The following is a 20,748-nucleotide window of genomic DNA, read 5'->3' on the forward strand; positions in this document are numbered from 1 at the left end:
GTCTTGGGTTTGGGTGTAGTGCACTGAAAAAGATGTTATTTTATTAAAAAACTACTGTCGAGCCCGGGCATGGTAGCGCACGCCTGTAACCCCGGTACTTGGAAGGCTGAGGCAGTAGGATCGTTGCAAGTTTGAGGGCAGCCTGGGCTACAAAGTGAGCTCAAGGCCAGCCTGCACTGCATAGCGAGACCCTGTCTCAAAAGACAAAAAAAAGGGGCTGGGGATTTAGCTCAGCGGCAAAGCGCCTGCCTGGCAAGTGCAAGGTCGTGAGTTCGGTTCCCGGTACCGGAGAAAAACCAAAAAAAAAAAAAAAAAAAAAAAAAGACCTCAAAAATAAAAAAAAAAAACCACTGTCCTTTTATTTATCCTGTATACTGGAGTTAAGGTAGTATATTCATTTTTTAAAATTATGTTTCAATGGATAATACCTATGATTCCCACTGAAGCTAGAAAGGAAGTTCTACAGAATTGTGTTTTATAACAAAGGGAATATTGGGTCCGATAGTATGAGGCATCACTGAACCTAAGGACAGTGTTTGATATTTCTTTGAAAAGAAACGAGTAAGGAAAGCTGCTTTCAAAAGCCTGGAATTTTGAATTCAGTGGCTGCTTGTTCATAACTTTGGAAACTGCATTTGAAGACTGGGGAGGTCTCCACAGCCATCCAGGGAGCCTCTGGAGAAAGAGCATGTTGGAAATAATTTAAATGCCAGCGCACAGTAATAAATCACATTAAGGAGGATCAAAAGACAAAGCCCACATGCCTCTTGTTGCTGCTTTGTTTGTACACAAGCAAGTTCAGCGTAAGCCCTCGGCAAGGGCCGTTGATCTCGCATTAGGTGACCGTGGGAAATGGAGCTCCCATCGGTGCGTAGTGAGGCAGTGGCCAGAATTACATTTAATTCTGCTTTCCACTTTTGAAGTAAGGATAAACATGGCCTGTGTTTGTTTTAAAGTGTTTGTAGTTATGTCTGCTCCAGGTGTTTCGTGTGCTCTGTTTTTCATCATATTCAACAGAAAGGGGAAACCAGTTTCTTAGTCTGAACAAAGGCCATGGGGGAAGAGATTGTTCTACCTTAATTTGAAACATCTGCCTAATGGGGCAGTTCTGTAGGGGAGGGTACTGTACTTCTGGTTCTTTTCGGTGCAGATTGTCTCATACGTTGGCGCTGTACTTCTGTACCCGGAGCCATCAGACCTCGAAAATCTTGATTAGCCAAGTGCTTGAGCCCCCTCTTCCCTCTAATAAGCTTGCATGAATTCCTGGCCTGAGTGAAATATTAAGCAAACACCCATTAAGTTCCTTGGCCAGATCTTTACTGCCCAGTTCTTCATGCATTTAGCAAATATCTACTGAGTACTTGTCGGTGTCAGGCACTGTTACAGGTAAGAGGAACATAGCAGTAAAGAAATTTAAAACCCAAGAATTCTTGTCTGCACGGCTTGTACCCTGATGGGGGCTTGTATCCCAGCAGGGGAGGTGGATGGTACCAGTCAGTATTTGAGAGGTGTTAAGAGCTAGAAGGAAGGCAGGACAGGAAGAGAAGAAAGGTACCTTGAAGTTGTCTTGCGTTTAAAGAGAGGCGTTTAAGGCCATTTTAAAACTCTGGTTTCTTCAGTAATCCCACCTTTGAGCAGTTTTGTTTGAAGGGGCTTAGAGGCCTCCAACATTGATTGGCACCAGGTTTCTTCTGCTGCGATTGGGATTAGCTACACCCAACGCGGTTTCTTCCAAGACATCGCCTGGAAGCCTTTTCCCCAGGTGGAAGGGGCACCATAGGCTTAGGAGACCTGGGGTAGAACTCGCCCTGTCACTCACTCACTCTAGGACCTTGTCACCACCCTCTTCTTTGTCACAGGAGAGGATTGGGCTTAAATCATTACGAAGTTTTTCTTGAGGGTCAGAAATGATAGAAGTCCACCTTCGTGCAGAATCCTGTCATTAGCATATATATAGGGAATTAATCTTCAGTTTTTGCTTTAAAGCCAAGGTAGCCAAAAATCAATGCTTTTTTAAATAAAAAGGATTAAGCTTGATTGTTAGGGGTTTCGGGGAAAATGCTCTCTGTAAACCAAAAGGGCAGCTGGTGTTTGTATATTTTACTCTGGCTTCTACTTATTCTTCAACTGCATTTAGTCCAACATAGTTCTTTTAGCGCTGAAGGTGTGGATGTGCTCTTCTTACTCGGTAAGTTGCGGTCAGGTCCTAGACAGGTGAGCACGACCAATGAATTGAGCAAAAAGGTGCCGCATGACTTTCCCTTGTCTTATTGCAGCCATTTTTATCGTGAATGTTCCTTAATAAAAGCTTTATAAATCAGTCATACACTATCTCTGTAATAATTAACTTTCTGCCTCGTGTTTCTAAAACCGAAACTAATTTGTAGAAGAATTGCTGAGGCATTGGCATTCAGCAATGATCCTTTCATAGTTAAAAAATACCGATAATTTGTTAATGGATAGATGGAATAGTTCTAAGCACTTTGTGTGTATCAGCTCCTTCCTTTTGCCTGACAGTGAGGAAGGAAAACAGGAATAATAGCACCAGCAGCCCAGAGAAGTTAAATAACCTGCCCAAGGTCAGATCATTCGGAGCGGCAGCGTTGGGATTTGAATGGAACTAGCTCCTTCATCTCCCCCCACAACTATAGACTCCAGGGCTGTTGAAATCGCTCACCAGAGAAGGACCCGTTGTGGAACTGTCCCTTGTCATCTGAGCCTTTGGACTCAGGCTTGTGCTTGACCCAGACTTTAATAGTAGCAGTGTCTGGTGTGACTCCAGGTGAGCGCTTCCGACCTGAAGACCGCGGACTGTGGCTGTGCGAGCCCGTCTGTGTGAGATACCCAGAATGGACAGAGCTATAGCGAGGAAAAGCAGTTTGCTGGTTGGTGAGGGACTGGAGCGTAGGGGAGCTGAGGTTTCTCTTTGGGGTGATGAAAACGTTCTAAAATTGATTGTGGTGCAATTTGCACAATCCTGAATAAAGAGAAAACCCTTCAAGTTGCACATAGGAAAGGGTGAATTGCATGATACATGAGTTCCATCTCAGTAAAACAGTTTAGAAACGAAAGGGAAAGAGACTTTCTTCCTTTATGTTCATTTTCAATTGAAATTTTTCATGAGGCGTGAGGAGGACAGGAGTGATCACTAAGGTCTGTGGCTGGACGCACGGTGGAGAGGGGCTGTATAACGTGGCTTTTTGAGTTTCCTTTGTTGACAGTAATAACTTTACTTTCAAAACATTGACTTACGAGATATTAAAATATTTGATTACTAACAGTGAATTTCCTGATACCGAGGAGAGGGCCGCCCCCGCTACAGAAGCAGGCTGAAGTCAGGAGGGTCATTTCAGGGCAGGTGCACCTAGCTGCTGGGTCCGGCTCTCTGAGAATAATGGATGACCTTGCTTGGACATGCATGTAAGGTTAGAGGAGGTTTTACAGCATAGTAGAATATTTTGGTCTAAATTTAATTCAGTTGGAGTTACTCATAAATGTCTTTTAAATTGTTTTTAATTTTAGGTTGTCCTGCCTCTTAGTAGTTTCCAGGTTTTTACATTTTGAGTATCTCTGTCAAGTATTTTTGCTCTTTTTTCTTTTTTTTTCTCTCTTCCTCTCTCTAACCCTCTCTCTGTCTCCCTCCCTCTCCACCTTCCTCCCTCCCCTCCCTCTTTCCCCCTCCCTCTCTTGCTCTCCCTCTCCTCTTTCTTCTCTCTCCTTTCTCTCCCTCTCCCTCTCCCTCTCGCTCTCCTCAGTCTATTTTCTTGAGATGGGGTCTTTGTTGCTTAAGCTGGCCCTCAACTCCTAGGATCCAGCGATCCTCCTGTCTTAGCCTCCCAAGCTACTAAGGCTACTGGAGAACCCCACAGCATCTGACTAATTGTGTAAGCCTCAGGGATACTTCCGTAGTTCCAGTGTTCCAAGATTTGGTGAACCAGTACTCAAATTGGCTCCATCATAGTGATATCTGATATTAGACATTTTCCACATGATCAATATTCATTCACAAGATAGGCATGAGTGCCTTCGTGTGCCCCGATGCAGCCGTGAACCAAGTGGGCACAAGCTCACCCTTCCCAAGCAGACGCTCTGTGAGGGTAACCTGGCAGACCTAATCTTGTAAGATCGCCCTCCCCTGGCTACTCCTGACCCTTTGTCCTGGTGGACACCCTGCTCTGTGTATCGGTCGCCTCTGTCAGGCCACAGCGAAGCTAGCACATCACTGGGCTTTGTGTCCCAGCATGTCAGTGATCTTAGCACCGAGTTTTGTTTGGGAGTGACTGCTCTCTTAATACAGCCTGGAAAAAAGATCCTGTGAGGCCCACAATCACCTTGTTGAAGTGGGTATGGTTTACCTCTTAATGCCTTCATATATATAGTATTAATTTTGATAGATAATCAAAGCATTACTCGTTTGCTTTTGTAAATGTACTCTGTACAAGTCTAAATACATTCTTGCATTCAAATGGTTTGTATATGTGTCTGAACGTGCTTTCATTTATGTCTGAATTATGATGAATATGCATCATTTCACTAAAGTATATACTTTCCCTTGAAAATGCTGTTTCAGTCCAGTCTTATTAATTTGATTTCCGTCAAATCCATGCCACATTGAACTGCCTTCATTGGGAGAAAGCAGAATTCTTGAACGGAAAAACAGCAGGAGTTAAATCGTCCACCCTTTTATCATTCCGCTTGGCTGCCTCTAAATTATCTTTAAAAATTAAGAAGCGTGGAAATTTGAAGCTGGTTGCACATTGATAAACATTAAGGTTGTTTTTTTTGTAGATGTCAACTTGAGTGCTGGGAATAAAAATTCCTGGAATCTTTCTCCCATCTTCCTCCTGCATTCAGCTCCCCTTTGGTGTTCTTCCATGTTTCCCGAACCTTTGTCAGAGCTTTATCCATACTGTGTTCTGGTTCATTCTCTCTCATTCCACTGAGGCTTAGTAAGGAAATAGGGCCTGCAGAGTCGGACTGTCTGCACTCACTTGAAATATCTGTCTGTGATGTCACATATGCTTGAAATTCCAGTATCCATTCAGTTAATATGGAATGTTGTCTTTCTTGCTAGAGTTTCCAGTATGGCCTCTGCATCGACTAAGTATAATTCACATTCATTGGAGATTGAATCTATTAAGAGGGTAAGTTGAGTTTTCATTTGTATCTCCCTGCATTTCTCTTTTCCTGTTTGAATATTAGGCAATACTTGGGCTATTGAATTATGACTTCATTCTAATTAGTAGAAGTACATTAGTATACTCATTTACTCATTTAGTATAAGTACATTAATAATTGTGATTTTATTTATTATACCACCTCATCCCAGGAAAGATTTCAGCTAGCGTACCTTGTATGTGTGGAGTGAGTTTTACTCTTGTAACTTTTCATGTAACTTCGTTTTTGAGATGCTGTCTCCTGAGTTGCCGCCTGACCTTACATATGAGGTCCTTGGCAACCCTCTGTCCCAGGCCTATTGGTAGGCCAAGGCCCACTGAGCCAGTTGCTATGCATTCCGAAGTATCAGCGCTCTTTTCTAATTGTGAGGATAAAAGAGTCGCACGACTAAAACAAGTCTGACTTTAACAGAAAATGATTCAGAATAGCCAGGGGAAAACTGGACAATTAGAGGGAGATTTCAGAACATAGATTGAAAGGAAGGATGAATTTAAAGTAAGTTTTATTCATGGCCCCTTATCCACCAGGAAGGTTAATTCATACTCCCATGGCAGTGTACGTAGGATCTGAAGCAACCCGAAGGGAGTAAAAGGCTGTCTTTTCATTTGTTTTCCTCGGTTACTAACAAGGTAGACTTAAAAAAAAAATCAAGTGCGTTTATTTTTCATTTATATTTCTTTCTAAAATTTTTGAAGTTGATTGGTACTTTTTAAATACACATAATGATCACTTTCATTTTAGGGATTTGGGACCTGTACGTGACTCATCTCGATTCTTTTTTCCATTCCCTTATCCTCCTTTCAATCCCTCTTCTCCTCATGTACAATAGTTTTATAGTTCTTTTCTGACGTGACTGTTCACGCCTTTGCCTGTTTGCTTTTGGGATGTTCAGGGAGGATTCTCTTTCTTTGAATTATAAATGTACTTTATGTCATGACAGTTAACACTTATACAGGGGTATTTTTCTAGTTTGTTGTCAGTCTTTTAGTCCCTTAATTTTAATTGTTATTGGTCCATGTTTGCAGTACGTAATGATTACGTTCCTCATGGGGAGATGGTGCATGTATATAACACATCTTCATTCATTTTTCATCCCCTTCCCTTTCTCCCTCCTCCTCCCCCAAACCTTCATCTTTTGATCCTGCTATTTATGGCATTTTGTTTTAATTTTGAAATTCAGTTTCAGTGTTTTTATATAATCACATATGTGAGTCTCATAAGTCCTTGTGTAATGTAATGTATATTCTGTGTCAGTCCCATGTTACCCTGTGTTAATGAAACATTCTCTTTCTTTGTTTTTGTTTTTGTTTTTGTTTTTTTCTGTCTTTTTGAGACAAGGTCTCGCTCTGTAGTTCGGGCTGGCCTTGAGCTCACTTTGTAGCCCAGGCTGGTCTCCAACTCGCAACAATCCTCCTGCCTCAGCCTTCTGAGTGCTGGGATTACAGGCATGCACCACCACACCCAGCGTAACATTCCCTTTCTTACTTGGGGCTTTCATGCTACTCTGTCCTCCTGGTCCAGAGCTGTGGCACCTGGAAGGTATACTGAATATGGCATGTGCCCCTTCTCCTTGTTTCTGGTTAGTGAGAGGCAGTATTAAGGGATGATAATTCCACCCCATACCATTTCTCTAAGGTGTGTGATTTTGATTCTCATCAAGGAAGGCATTCCCGGCAGGGGACAGTGTGCCTTTCCACAGCCCTCCCGCATTTTAACTAACGTGCTTATCTTGCATGCATCAAAAAACCCTTCAAAATTGGTTGGGAATTTTAATTTTTGTATTTAATAAAAAAGATAAACCATTAAAAATCCAACAAAATGTCTCTCTTCGATAGATTCTGTGTCCCCTAAATATACACTTCCCATTTCTCTTGTTCCACATACATTTGGATAGTCCTAAGAATTCACAGAAGTGTGGTGGTGTATTTGTTCCTCTGAGGGAGCCGTTGCTGACTTTATACATGAGATGATTGCCATGTGGGTTGGGAAAAGCACCTAGAACAAATGGAGGGGAACCTGGCTGTGAAGAAACCTTTGGCCCACACAGATGCCAGCATTATGCATCATATGTTAAAGATGAACCCAGCCACACCTCACTGGTTCCAGTGTAGTAAGATCCCAGACAGCCAGGACCCGGGGCTATCTCTGGAAGACTGGACTCTCAGAACTCTCCTGGAGTTTTAGTGGTTAATACTTTGCCTGCAGATCTGCTGAAGCGGTTGGATGGGGCACATGCCTGGGAGTAGCTCCAAAATGGAATTCTCTGATAGACCATTCATCCTTACCTAGGATAAGGCTCTTGGTAAAAGTGAGGAAGTCAAAGCTAAGAAAGATCTTACTAAAATAGGAAATGCAAGTGGGTGTGGTAGTGCATGCCTGTAATCCCAGCACTGGGGAGGCTGAGGCAGGAGGATTGCTGTGAGTTCAAGGCCAGTTTGGGCTATATAGTCAGTTCAAGGCCAATTTAAGCTACACAGTGAGACCTTGTCTTTTTTTTTTTATTTTAAAAATAGAAGGAGGAAAACATTAACAGACAGACAACCTCTTACAAAATAGCAAAAGAACAGTACAGACAGTACGGAGTTACAAACAAAGTGGTAGGAAATTAACAATGCTTGTTGTATTACATATTGATATCTTCAAAGTGGTTTCTCATGAAAACAGATAGAGACATGCAATATTGATCCATCAAGGACTTATTGACAGTTTCTTTCGGCAAAGAAATAGAAGACAGTAGAACAACTATGTTAACTACCCTGTATATACATACATACAAAATTTTCCTTCTTTCCCTTCTCTTTTCCCACATCCCACTTGCCCTTTACCCTTGAGTACTTTCCTATCATTTCCCAATGTCTGTCATGCCTCCTGGTTTAAATTAACTCTTTCAGGTTTTACACTAGTGAAACAATGCGGTGCTTGCACATGCAGGTCTGATTTACTTCACTTATGAGTATGGTGAGAGCTTGTCTTAAAAGTATATTTTTGGTTGTTATATTTCAGGCTGTTTTGAGACCCTGTACAATATAATGTCATTACTCCTGATGCCTCTGCTTCATTTCCAGACATCTCGAGATGGGCTCAATCGGGATCTCAGTGAGACGGTTCCTCGACTCCCAGGAGAAACGCTGATTACTGGTAAGGACCCTCTGATGCTAGGACAGAGTAACTGGATGAGCAGCGTGGCAGGGTCAGGTGGTTTTAGTCCCACTTATTCTGTGCAAGGCTGAGAGCTGGGCCAGCGTTGTTTACAAGTGCTAATAGACAGAGTTCTGCATTCCTGTCTTGATCACAGAGTTCCTTCAAGAGAAGGAACTGTGCTCACAGGAATGGCGATAGTCTTATCACTGTACCAAAGACTGAGAATGATTTAGGAAAAAAGTAACACATGGATTATCTCTTGCAAGTCTTTTACTGAAGCTGTAGGCCATTGTGCTTTAAGATTATAAGGACAAAATAAGAATTTTTCCAGCCTATGATGTGTGCTTCAAATTGATGAAGGCCTAAGGATTCTCCTCTTTGAGATAATAGGAGATCATATTGGTTTAAAGCCCTTCATTTGCCAGAAAATGGAAGTTAGTAATTTTTAGGTAAAATTTCAATGTGGTGTTTTTCACAAAAATTTCCTAGTAAGAAGAAGGTATCAACTTGGAAGGGCCAGACCTTTGTGCCTTATGAGTACACAATCACCTGTAAGCTTAGTGTCAGCGTTGTGGGCATTGAGTCTATGTTGGAGTCGACACCCTCCCCACACGCTTCAGGGGACTGGGAGCCAGTAGGTTACCACTGTTCCCGGGACGCTTCATTGACGGCCTGCGATCTAGGCTTTAGCTTAAAGGGCTAAAAGATGGTGCTCATCAGATGAAGTGCCTTTGTGAATTAGTTATCAAGCACCATGAGACGCCATTCTAGCCTTGAGATGAGAAGTAGTGGGATATGTCCGTCCCAACTTCTGGAAAAGAGCAAAGAAGACATTGTACTTTTGATGGTCTTCATGTGTGACGTTCTGGGGCTGAATATCAGTGCCCAAACAGGAACTGAGGTAGTAACTAATGGAGCTGGCGTGAAGTAGCCTTAGCGTGTGTTCTTCATTTAACACCTGAAATGAAATGGATTTCAAAATCACTTTAAAAATTAAAAGTTATTAACATATTCAAGGACATCCTTGAAAAACAAGACAAAGATGTGTTTCTATTATAATTAGCTCTCGTGATTTAGTTTCTCCTTATGTTTGATTCTACCAAATATGTCCTATTCTCTGACCATCTGTTTTATATCTTTGAAATGTTTGAGATGAGTCTAGCTGAACCCTTCTGTGGACTATTAAAAGAGAAAGAATATAGAATAGATAGATTTCTACTGCTGGCATTCATTTACTAAAGACATCATCAGCGTATTTTTATGATCGGAGGTTGGCAAAGTACAGTGCCCAGTCTTGCGGTTAGTCCACGAGACTGCATGCGTGAACTGCCATCCTCTGATTGCGTTAGCGCAAATAGTCACCTTTACAGCCACGGGAAGGTAGCAGCAGCAGTACCGTCATTCGCATCTGCTCTCGGGCAAGCTCAGGGAAGCGCTGCTAGTGTCCAGAGGTGACATGGCCCTACTAGCTCCCCTCCTGCCCTGATTGGACCTAGCATGGTGATGTGGGAGCGTTGCCAGTCCTGCTTTCCACCTCTTCAGTAGTTTGGTCATAGTTATTCTAGGCTGAATAGTTAATATTAAATTAGTGCCATTTGTTGTGTATCTTGGTATATATTTCCATTATTTTAGGGTACTTTTTTTATCTCACTAGACAAAGAAGTTATTTACATATGTCCTTTCAATGGCCCCATTAAGGGAAGAGTTTACATCACAAATTATCGTCTTTATTTAAGAAGTTTGGAAACGGTAAGTAAAATATAAGACCATAAAGATGACCCTAACTGTTACAGATAATGCTAAACTGTTTCTCTTCTACCTTGCAAGACTGACTGTGGGTCAGATTAACATGGGGGAGATACAGTCGCTTCTCAACTCTTTTAATTTTTGCTTGTGCAAAGCTCATTGAACACTAACACCTGTTTATGTAAGGAACAGAATAATTTTACAAATAGGTTTTATCCCTCACTAGTGGGGAGGGGGTGGGAATTGTAATGATGTGCATCCTTAACTGGAAGGACAGATGAGAACCATTTGTGGGACTTAGCAGGTGGTCCAGATGCCCCAGATCTTCTGCAGCAGAATGCCCTTGCCTGAGCTCCGGGCCCAGGTGTATTTCATAAAACATCACAGGGGAGGCCGCTGGTTTGAGTCCCTGCTAAGGCCTCAGCCTAGGACTTGCCAGGGCTTCCGTGACAGAGCTCTAGGTGGCATTATAGAACTTGCACGACTGGTGTGGCTTGCTGCCACTCTGCCTCTTCAGCCCATGGCCAAGAAGTGTTTGCCACCACAGTTCAAGGACGGTGCCACTGATGGAACCATGACACGGGGCAGAGACCCCACAGAAGGGGAGGAGAGAATGAGTAGCTGCTGTGGCTGCCACAAAAGAACTGATGGTAGTTGGGTAGGGGGTGTTGCCCACGCAGCCTGAAGGCACGGGTGTATCTCCCTGGACTAGGCTTTGGGGGAACCGTGTGCATACAGCAGAGCGCAGCCCCTTACTGGCTTATACGCAGGACATGCTAAGATCGTGGGCGAAACCTAGCTTTTGCATTACTGCTTTAGCACACCATTTCTTTAGGACAGTTGTAGCCTAAATTAGTTTGTATCTTTTGATGTTTTTCTTTATTGTGTTCATTATTATGAATTGTGAAAAATGCTATTTCTTATCACTGTCGCCTGAGCTGTGGGAGCCCACTTGTACAGCCACTAACACTCCTTAGCGTGTCCCGTAGCGCAGTGCTATTAGGCGTGGGTATGGGGATCAGGCACGGGGTCCTGAGACTGGGAGTTTTCCTGAATCAGTGGGAACTGATTCAGACTTCTAAGTAAGACCAGACACGAGTGAAGGCTCTAGTCTTCCAGAATGAGAGACGTTAACAGCAGTGAGCTGATGTCAACCCTTGCCAACAACTGGTAAAACTTCGACGTGTGTGTGTGTGTGTGTGTGTGTGTGTGTGTGTGTGTGTGAAGTCATAAAACTTTACTGAAGGACATAAAAAAGACATATTTGAAAATTAATGAACCAAATCTTTAGAGTGCAAGAAATGGTAATAAAAAGATCTTAATGTCACAGATTCAGGACATTTCAGACTAAAAAGAAACATACAGTATTTCAAAAAACCATTTCATGCATGAAAACCAAATACATTTAAAATAAAATAAAAAGGGATATGCTTGAATTTTTACTGTGGATCTTTGCCTAAATTTCCAAATGATTAAAATATAAGAAATGTCAAAACAGCATTAAAAGAGTGATTCATGTGCTATTTTATTTTTCATCGGTTCATGTTTGGGATATGTAATATTTAAAGGCATGTTGGGGAATTCATATATATACCATCGTATCTTGATCATTTCAGATCCCCCTTCTCCCCTCTTTCTACCCTCCCCACCTTCATGGCTTCTAGGCATGCAGTAGCCCCGGGAAAGACACGGGTGTGCTGGTGGTGGTCACCTAGCTAGGGTGACAGACTGTGTGTGGCAGGTTCAATGCCAGCCAGGAAGTGTGGTCATTTGCACCCTGCCATTGGGACTTTTCCTCTCCAGTGCTCCGGTGCAGTGCTTGGCTAACATGTGAGATGCAGTCAACGAGCCTGTGTGCCCGGGGACAGAGTTGGGGTTTGAAATGATCATAGTTGGCTAGGATATTGGGGCACAACAAACAGTATAACATTTAGCAGAGATAATTTAGTTAAATCTGTTGTGTCCTTAAGGGATGAAAGGCCGGGTGTGGTAGCACACACCTGTAATCCCAGCACTCGGGAGGCTGAGGCAAGAGTATCCTTGCGAGTTCGAGACCAGCCTGGGCTACAAAGTGCGCTCAAGGCCAGCCTGAACTGCATAGCGAGACCCTGTCTCAAAAAGACAAAAAACAAATAAACAAAAAAACCCTTAAGGGATGAAAGATACCTGTCTTAACAGGAACCCAAGCTTTTTTGAACCAATAATTGGATATGGCTGATGAAAAAGCTAATATACCTGTAGGGTAAATTAACCAAAGTTAATAGAATAACCAGACAAAATGGGACATTGAGCCCCATCTGAAATGAGGGGTTCAGATGCATGTGCCATGTTTTAAGAGGGACATTGACAGACTAGAGAGAGCTCAGGAGAAGAAACCCAACTAAGGGACAGAGATGAGAGCAGTAAGCAGTGATGGAAATAAATGTAGATGCAGCCGGGCGTGGTGGCACACACACCTATAATCCCAACACTTGGGAGGCTGAGGCAGAAAGACCACTTCAAATTCAAGGCCAGCATGGGCTATACTGAGTGCAGTGCCAGCCTGAACTACATAGCAAGACCCTATCTCAAAAAACCATAAAAAAGAGAAATAAATGTTGATGTTTTATCTGAAGAAGAGAAGACTAAGGAGGAAAGTGATAGAGCAAGCTTTGACTCTCTGAAGTGCTGTGGGGCAGAGATTAGACGTATTCTGTACAGATCCCAAGGCTCAACTTGGGCAGCATTGAGAGAGTTTATGCTAATATATATGAGAGTTGTCACCAGTTAGATTTAAAATAAATGTCAGTATTTTTCAAGATACTTCCAATGGGCATGCGTTACTCTCATAATTGGGAAAATACTTAGCAAGTTGTATGTATTCAGTTTTCATATGGTAGCTTGTAGACAGAGGCTAGCCTCAAGTGGGTGAGTGAGATGCCCACCTGACAGTGACTGCTGACTTACTTCTTCTACGAAGTTTTATGCAAACATTTAAGTAATTGGCCACAGCATTTAGTGCCTGTACAGCAGAAAGCAGCTAGCAGCAGAAAATATCATGTCAAGAATGCTATTTAAATGGTGGTTTGAGCTAGAAAGCTGTCAGTGCTTCTTCACCGAAGCTCCAGACAACAGCATTAATTGTGGAGTCTGCTGCAGAACATGAAAACGTTCTTTTGTGTGTTTCACAAAAGCTGTCATCTCGGTGGCGTTTTGAAGCGGATACCTGTTTGTCTCAGGTATGTAAACACTACAGTAGGAGCGATGTGCCCAGGTGTGTGCAGTCTGACATTGGAGTCCACGCTTGCCTTCTGTTAGGGACGCTGAGGGTCCATTGTCACATCCTCAGATTGCCATAGCAGCTGCATCTACCCAGCCCTCGTTGCATGGTCTGCCCCAGGGTCTGTCCTGGCCACTGTCTCAACACTGACCCCCTCAAGCCTGGTTGACCAGAGCTGCTCAGTTCTGCAGCTCTCCTTGGCCTCTTGTTGCCCTCAGAGGAAAATCGACTCTCTTCTGTGTGGTGTAAACTCTTCTGGACTCCCATGCCTCCTCCCCGAACAGGGGAGTTGTCTGACTCTGCCAAGCCCCCCCCCCCCTGCCCCCCCCCCCGCATGCGTGCGCTCTTCTCACTGAGCCCCGCAACCCCTTTTCCTGCCCCTTTCAAAGCCATTCTTTGTCCTCAGGAAGCCACCTCAAAAGCCACAAGCTCTCTGGAGCTTTCTGCAGCTGTCCCCGAGGGTTCCTTGACTTCTCCGAATCCCGGGGGCCCTGGCTTCGTGTATGGCCCCTTAGCTGCACTTGGTAGCCTCCTGTTGCTTCTGTCTTTCTCCTGAGCGCTTGGCTCCATCTCCTGCAGGACACTTCTCCGGTTCGTTTTGCTCAGTGTGTGTCAGAGGACGGGCGGCTCTCTCAGCTCTTAGACGGAGCCTGGCACATTGAAGGTGCTCAGGCAGTATGCGCTGAATGCTTGAATTTTGTCCCATTCGTGTGCCTGCAGCATGACTATTGCCGTAGGTGCTGCGTCCTTCCGGTCCCTCTGCCAGCTAGTGCAGTGTTCGGTAGACAGCAGGTGCTCAGAAAATGTGTCTTCAGTGAGTGAATTCAGGAGGAAGCGGATTCCTGCGTGGTTAGTGCTCCTCTGAGCTAAAGGCCTTGTTATGGGTTGACTGCCGTGTGGACCCTACTGAATCACAGCATCTTGAATGCCGGCATTGCCTCTGGAGCTCAGAAATCCCATAGCCACATTTGACTTTGAGGGTGCCAAGGAACTTGTCTTTGGATTAATATTGTGACCCAGCAGGGGCCACTGTAGGCACGTGCTACCTTTTGATGTGGTAGAATAGGTGAAAACTGCCTCCAGATTCTCATCTAGAAGCACTTTGGGCCCAGTCGATGAAAGGCAACTTAAGTTTTTGTTCATCCACACATCCTTCAATCTAGAAGCAGTTCCTGCGTGCTGAGACAAATCCCATACTGTGCTATGCCTTGAAGTCCGCGTGGCCTCATGGGATATGGAGAGGAGCAATTGCGTAAAGTAAGACACAGCTGGTGGTGGTGTGCGTAGTGCTGTGAGGTTACAAGGGAAGGGGATGAGTCGTAGGATGCCTTAGAGAGGAGGGGATATTTGAACCAAGTCTCGGGGAACAGAAACAGTGGCACAAGAGGGATGGACAAGCATCGCAGGTAGAGGGTTTCCATACCTACCTGGGGCTTTCTGTATGGATACACAGACACCCGTGCTGTGGAGAGGCTTGAGTGATCCGTGGGGCTAGAACCGCGATGGGGGAAGTAGCGGGGGGCAGGAGGGAATGAGACTGGAGGAAGAGGCAGCATGGTGCGTGGAGAAGGCCAGACCCCAAGTGCAGATCCGAAGGACACATCTGGCCCACAGTGTGGATGATGGGTGAGGACAGAGGGACAGGCAGACCTGCTAGGAAGTTACCCAAGGGTTCCGGTGGGCAAGAAGGGCCCAGTGCCCTTGTAGCAGATGTAGAAGAGGGGAAACAGCCAGAAGAGATGCAGAGGATCTGAGTCATCCTTTGGAGGTGGGAGTTGAAGGGAAAAGTCTGGCCAAGAGCCACGCCTGGGATTTCTTGCCTGAATGATTAGAGCTGCTCCCATTGATCAGAACAGATGCTGTGGGAGGAGGAGGCTGGCGTAGGTCTTCCAGGGAGGGGGTACATGTGGGCGGGGATTTAGTGCTTCGCTGTGCAGCCAGCAGGTGGGACTGTCACCCTGTGCCGCTGGGAATGTGGCCCCGGGAATGGTAAAAGCTGCATGCAGAGGGCCATGTTGGATGCCAGGAAGCTTTTTCCATGGTGAGGAGAGGAGGAAGGGCCAGGGACAGAAACAAAGCACCACCGAGCTGAGGCAAAGCCCCTGGGAGCCACTGCCGTTACAGAGAGTAGGAGAGGAGAATGTCAGGAAGGAAGGGGCGGCCTGCGGTGGAAACCGTAAGGGGTCAGTAAAGTAAAGAGTGAGGAGAGGCCGGGAGGGCGGCCCCAGAGGTCCCTGGGAGTGCTGGGGGAGAAGGTGCTGTCCTGTCCTGCTTCCACCTGCGCTCACTGCAGGGCGAGGCGGCTTCCATTCTTTCCCCGCGCCCTTGCCCACTCTGTCAGCCACTTCTCTGCAGATAGATCCTATGGTGACCGAGCTCCTTCAGGTTTGCGGAGCCCTTTTTTTTTGCATGGTACCAGGGATTGAACCCAGGCCCCTCACACTTAATGCTGAGCTATATCCCCAGCCCTTTTTAAATAATGTTTTATTTTGAGACAGGGTCTTTCTCAGTTGTGTAGTTGCCCAGGCTGGGCTCAAACTTGTGATCTTGCCTCAGCCTCCCAGAATGCTAGGATTACGAGCATGTACCACCATGCTCGGCTCAGCCCTTTTCCCCACACTTGCAAAAAAACTTTTTTGTTAGTACATGCCTGCGGTACCTTTTCTTAGTACATCCATCGTGGGGCATTGGAACACATTATTTAACCTGTCTTAATTCGTTTTACCTCCCCTCCGCCATCTCTCGATCCCTTTCCCGTTTGTAAAAGACCTATCTCCCCGATTCCTATCATCCATCCTTTATTTTACCCTTTAAATTATTTAAACTTTGGGTTTCTCATATAAGAGAGCAGGCAGTATTCAAGTTCGTCCCCACTCTGGTCTGAGGCAGGCAAAACAGCACTGCCCAGGCGCATTCCCAGGTCTTTTGTATTTGTATTTTTTTCCCTGCTGGTACCAACCTTTCTTCTGTACCTGCTTTTCACTTCCTTCTGCCTGCCAGAGGTACAACGACTTTCCACCCGGCCTCCCAGAGTCGGGGCGAAGCGGAGATCATTCAGGTCTTTCTCACTATCCGAGCTCCCTCATTTGATGTTCTTAGTTTTCTTAATGGTACCACTTTTCATCCTGTCACCCGGAGTCACTTCTGTCGCCTGGTTCTCCTCCACATCTGCAGTCTCCTTCACATTCTCCGCATCTTTCTGGTCTTGGCGCTGCACGCTCGTGGTGGGCCACAGCCCCAGTGGTGGCTCCCAGCCCTCGCAGGCTCCTTCCCTTAGGCCTATCTCCCCCAGCCCCTTCCCAGCCCACCCTCCCCAGCTCCTCAAGCTGCACTTGCTGGCTTCCCTTTCCCTGCAGGGGGCCCCCTGTGTCACTGCAGATGCCTCATCCAGATGTGCAGCTTCCTCGCAAAGCGGTGCGTGACCGTCTTCCGGGCAGGCCTATCCCCACGTCTCTCCTGTACGTCTGCCCCACGTCTGCCCCATGCCGCAGCTGCACCCGCTCATTGCTCCTCCCTGTGCTGGCCCTGGGCTTTCTCACCCCCGGGCTTCGCTTCAGGCCATCCCTCCACCTCGCACACGTGTTCCATCATTGGCCCCTGCCCCCTTATACGTTATGTGGAGGTAGAGTGTTTATAATGGCCCACCAGCCAGCTGGAGAAACCGCTTCCTCTCCTTACACCAGAGACAACCATCATTTTCAAAGGAGTGTCCTCTCCCACTCCTGGTCCTTCCACACGAGCTTTGCACATGGAATGGAACATAGGTGCTGGTGCAAAAGGACTCAGGCCTCGCACGTGAGCAGGCCATCGAGCCTTACACAGTGGGGCGGGGTTCTTGGGTGAAGACCACTGGCCGGATGACAGTCACGCTGTGGAGACCCATTCCATCTTCTGACCATACTTCAGAAACATCACCTGCTTCCAGGATTACATTTAAAAAGAAATCTGCTGTTGAATTTTTCTCTGAAAGATAGCAACGCAGTGCTTCAGATCCTTCGGCAGTGTTCACCCTGAGAGTCTGGAATCTCGCTTAATGCCGTGGTTCTTTTGTGGCCCCTCAGTAGAAAGAGAACACACAGCATGAGCTCGGTGAAGGCACTTCAGCGAAGGACGAGGACAAGGCGGCCTGTTTGTTTTGCTTTCCTCTCGGGTTTCTGGTGCAGAGACAGGACTTAGGGGATAGAGATGGGTGCTGAGTCTGCGTGATGTCGGGCTCGGTCTCACTAACATCTGCCTCCAAAAGACCTTCAGGCGGGCTCTGGGCATCATGCCACCTAAGAGCTGGGCATCTAGCAAGCGCAGCAGCTCTTGGTTTCCCTCCTCTCTGTTGCCAGTACCACTGGAGCTGTAAGTCCTGGGTACTAGCAGGAGGGGAGGTAAAGTGGACCTTCCACTGTAGGTATTGCAGAAGCAGGCCTGTGTTCTTTCCCAAAGGGAGGCCAGCGCACTTCATTAAAAGTACTAGCAAAAAGATTCTTGTAGTAATTTTCTCTTTTAAAAATGTGTGGGAGAGCTGGGCATGGTGACATATACCTGTAGTCCTAGCACTCAGGAGGCTGAGGCAGGAAGATCACTGTGAGCTCAAGACCAACCTGGGCTACATAGTGAGTTCAAGGCCAACCTGAACTACATAGCAAGAGCCTGTCTCAAAACAGACAAATCAACAATGCATTGGAAACTTCAAGATTGTCCTTTTTGAAGTCCTCTGTCTAGTGAATTTGATACCTCTTTTTATTCAGGAGGAGGAGGAATATTGCCAACTATACTACAAAATAAAACATCCTAGCACATCCATAAACAGGAGCATCTCTGGGAACATAAGTTCCCTAGTATACGTTAGCTTCCCAGATTCAAGATCTGAAGTGCTCTGAAATCAGATGTCATGCTTATAACATTTCAGATTTTAGAGGTCTTCAGATTAGGCTTACTCAACCAGATTAGGGTTAGCTCTATATAAATATTCTAAAACCCAAAAAACTCCAGAATCTGACACACTTTGATCCCAAGCATTTTGGATAAGGGATACTCAACCTATACAGGTAGTCTTCTAAACTCGCAGGCTTAAGTCATCTCCATATATTACCGCTGGTAAACAAATGCCATTTTCAGATTACCATGTTCCAGTTAACACGCTCACAACAGGGCTGTATGTGTGCCACTGTCCCATGATGCCCAATGAGACAGTCCTCCGTGTATCACTGCGGGGTTCAAGCCCACTGGAACATGTTAATACCCAGCCTCCTTTGCTTTGTCCCCATGCTGATGCCAAGTCGAGGGTCTGTGGGCCGCGAACCCTGGTGTTGAAAGTCATGTAATGGATTGAGTTAATTAGTTTCACTGCCAGCTAGATTCCAGCCCTCAGAAAGGGTCTCCTCACTAACTGGGCAGTCCTTTTCCTCTCCAGTTGACTTCCTGTTACATTGCCAGCACTTCTCTGATAAACCTCCCACGCGCTTTAGCTGACCTTGTGTTTTGTGCTGTCAAAAGCTGAAAGTCAGCTTGTCTGAGCTCCCATAAATTCCCCCGTCGGCCTCTAATGGTGTTTGTTTTCTCCCATCTTTTCTTCCTTCCCTCCCCTCTGAGCGGAAGGAGTTAGGCATCTCAGGCTCCACAGGGAATCCCTCTCCTCAGGCCTTTCTCCTTCTACCCATCCAGTCCCCACTCCCCATCGGTCAGCCTGTCTTACGTTTTCGGTTTTCCTCCTTTTCGGTCCCTCCCAACCCTGCAGATCTGCTCAAGCCTCACTATTTTAAAAGCCCTTTGTGCATCCTATCATCTTTCTTCCCCTTCTTTGCAAAGCTTCCTGAAGAATGAGTCCTCACCTACTGCTTCCGCTTCTAGCCTGGGGGCTCCTGAGCCTCGGGTCTGGCTTCGTGTCCCTGTTGAAACTGCTCATTCCCTGCACCCTTCCAAGGCCTGGGGTGTGCCCTCCGCTTTTCCCTTCCCTGCAGTGATGAGTAGCGCACGCTTCCTTCATTCTGTGTCCCTTGCTGCCTGCACTCTTGGCTCTTCTGCCTTTCACTTTCCATGGCTCAGAAGTGTATTCTTCCCTTGAGTTCTCCCTCACCCTCTGCTCTCTGTTATCAGTCGCTGGCCAGTTCTGTGGCTGCGGCCCCAGTCTTCACGTGCTTGGGGAACGTGTGTATTGCTCGGGGAGCACCGTCTTGTAGCTTGATGTCCCATGGGGCAGATGGGCGACAGTCAGATAATCACACGAGTACTGACTGCAAGCTGTGATCCGTGTCATAGGGGAGGACAGGCGGGCGAGCATCCCGGGCGCCTGGCATTTGTTGAGAGGAAAGGGCGCTGCACCTGCGGTCTGACGCTGCAGGCGGGGCTGGGCAGGCACGAAGGAATGGAGACAGCAGCCTGGGAGAGGGCCTGAGATCAAAGGAAGCATAGAAGTAGGACCTGATGGCAAGAGGGATGACACAGGGACGTGTGACCTGGGCCATGCCAGACCGCCTAAGGAATTGGGGTTTTATGTTGATTGTTATTTTTAATCAATTTTTTAAAAATGGATACATTGGGGGCTGGGGATTTAGCTCAGCGGCACAGCGCCTTCCTGGCAAGCGTGAGGTCGTGAGTTTGATTCCCGGTACCGGAAAAAAAACCAAAAAAAAAAAAAAAAATTGGTATAATCAGGTGGGCATGTGACACATCCCTGTAAGCCCAGCGCTGAGGCAGCAGTATTGCCACAAGCTCAAGGCCAGCCTGAACCATGTAATAAGACCCTGTCTCAAAAGATGAAAAAAATTAACAAAATCATGTTTCTCATGTAAGCATGTTTTGAAACATGTACACATTGTGGAACAGCTCGGTGAGGGCCAACACATGCCTGTTACCTCCCACGCATCATTTTGTGCGTTTGTGTGTGTCGTGAGGACTCTTAAAGTCTGCTAACTGTGGTCACCGTGCTGGACAGTAGGTCTCTTGAACCTCTTCCTCCTGCCTAGCTGAAATGTACGCTTCGACCGCCAGCTCCCTGCCACCATCTCCCGGGGTTGGGCTCTTCAGAGTTCAGCCACAAGGAGCTTTTAGGGGGATGTAAGCAGGAATCCAGCAGCAGGTGGCTTTTCCACTAGGTGACCCTGCTGCCATGTCAGAGCACTTGAGGAGGGGCGTGATACCCGATGCAAAGGGAAGCTGCTGGCTGTGTTGGGAGAGGTTGACAGATGTGAGACTGATTCCAGAGGTAGACGAGAGAGGGACGCAAAGGGTGAGTCCCTGGTTTGTAACTTTTGAAGCTGGGATGCGCAGATGAGTGACAGGGGATCAAGACAGGAACCCTGGGAGAAAGACGACATTCAGATAGAGAAAAGCCTGTGTTCAACTCTGGGCAGACTTAGAGGGAGGCGTCCTTGGGATCTCTTCCGTTGCAGCCTGCTGCAATCTGCATTTGATTCATTGCTGCTGTTCCCCAG

At 46.2% G+C, this 20,748-nt stretch overlaps 1 protein-coding gene across 4 annotated transcripts in view; it reads left to right on the forward strand.

Moving 5' to 3' along the window:
* The window catches only part of Mtm1 (myotubularin 1), a 115,307-nt gene that overhangs the window by 20,789 nt on the left and 73,770 nt on the right, over window positions 1-20,748 (forward strand). For 3 of the 4 annotated variants that reach the window (XM_005406416.2, XM_005406418.2, XM_005406417.2), the window contains exons 2-4: window positions 5,075-5,144; window positions 8,244-8,316; window positions 9,974-10,068. In XM_005406416.2, the coding sequence (XP_005406473.1) occupies window positions 5,085-5,144; window positions 8,244-8,316; window positions 9,974-10,068 (228 nt within the window). In that variant the 5' untranslated portion in view covers window positions 5,075-5,084. Of the gene's footprint in view, window positions 1-5,074; window positions 5,145-8,243; window positions 8,317-9,973; window positions 10,069-20,748 lie in introns of those variants that run through there. The other variant, XM_005406419.2, reaches the window with a different exon arrangement.

The sequence above is a fragment of the Chinchilla lanigera genome, unplaced genomic scaffold (genome assembly GCF_000276665.1).
Source record: "Chinchilla lanigera isolate Chin_1 unplaced genomic scaffold, ChiLan1.0 scaffold00097, whole genome shotgun sequence".
Classification (NCBI taxonomy): domain Eukaryota; kingdom Metazoa; phylum Chordata; class Mammalia; order Rodentia; family Chinchillidae; genus Chinchilla; species Chinchilla lanigera.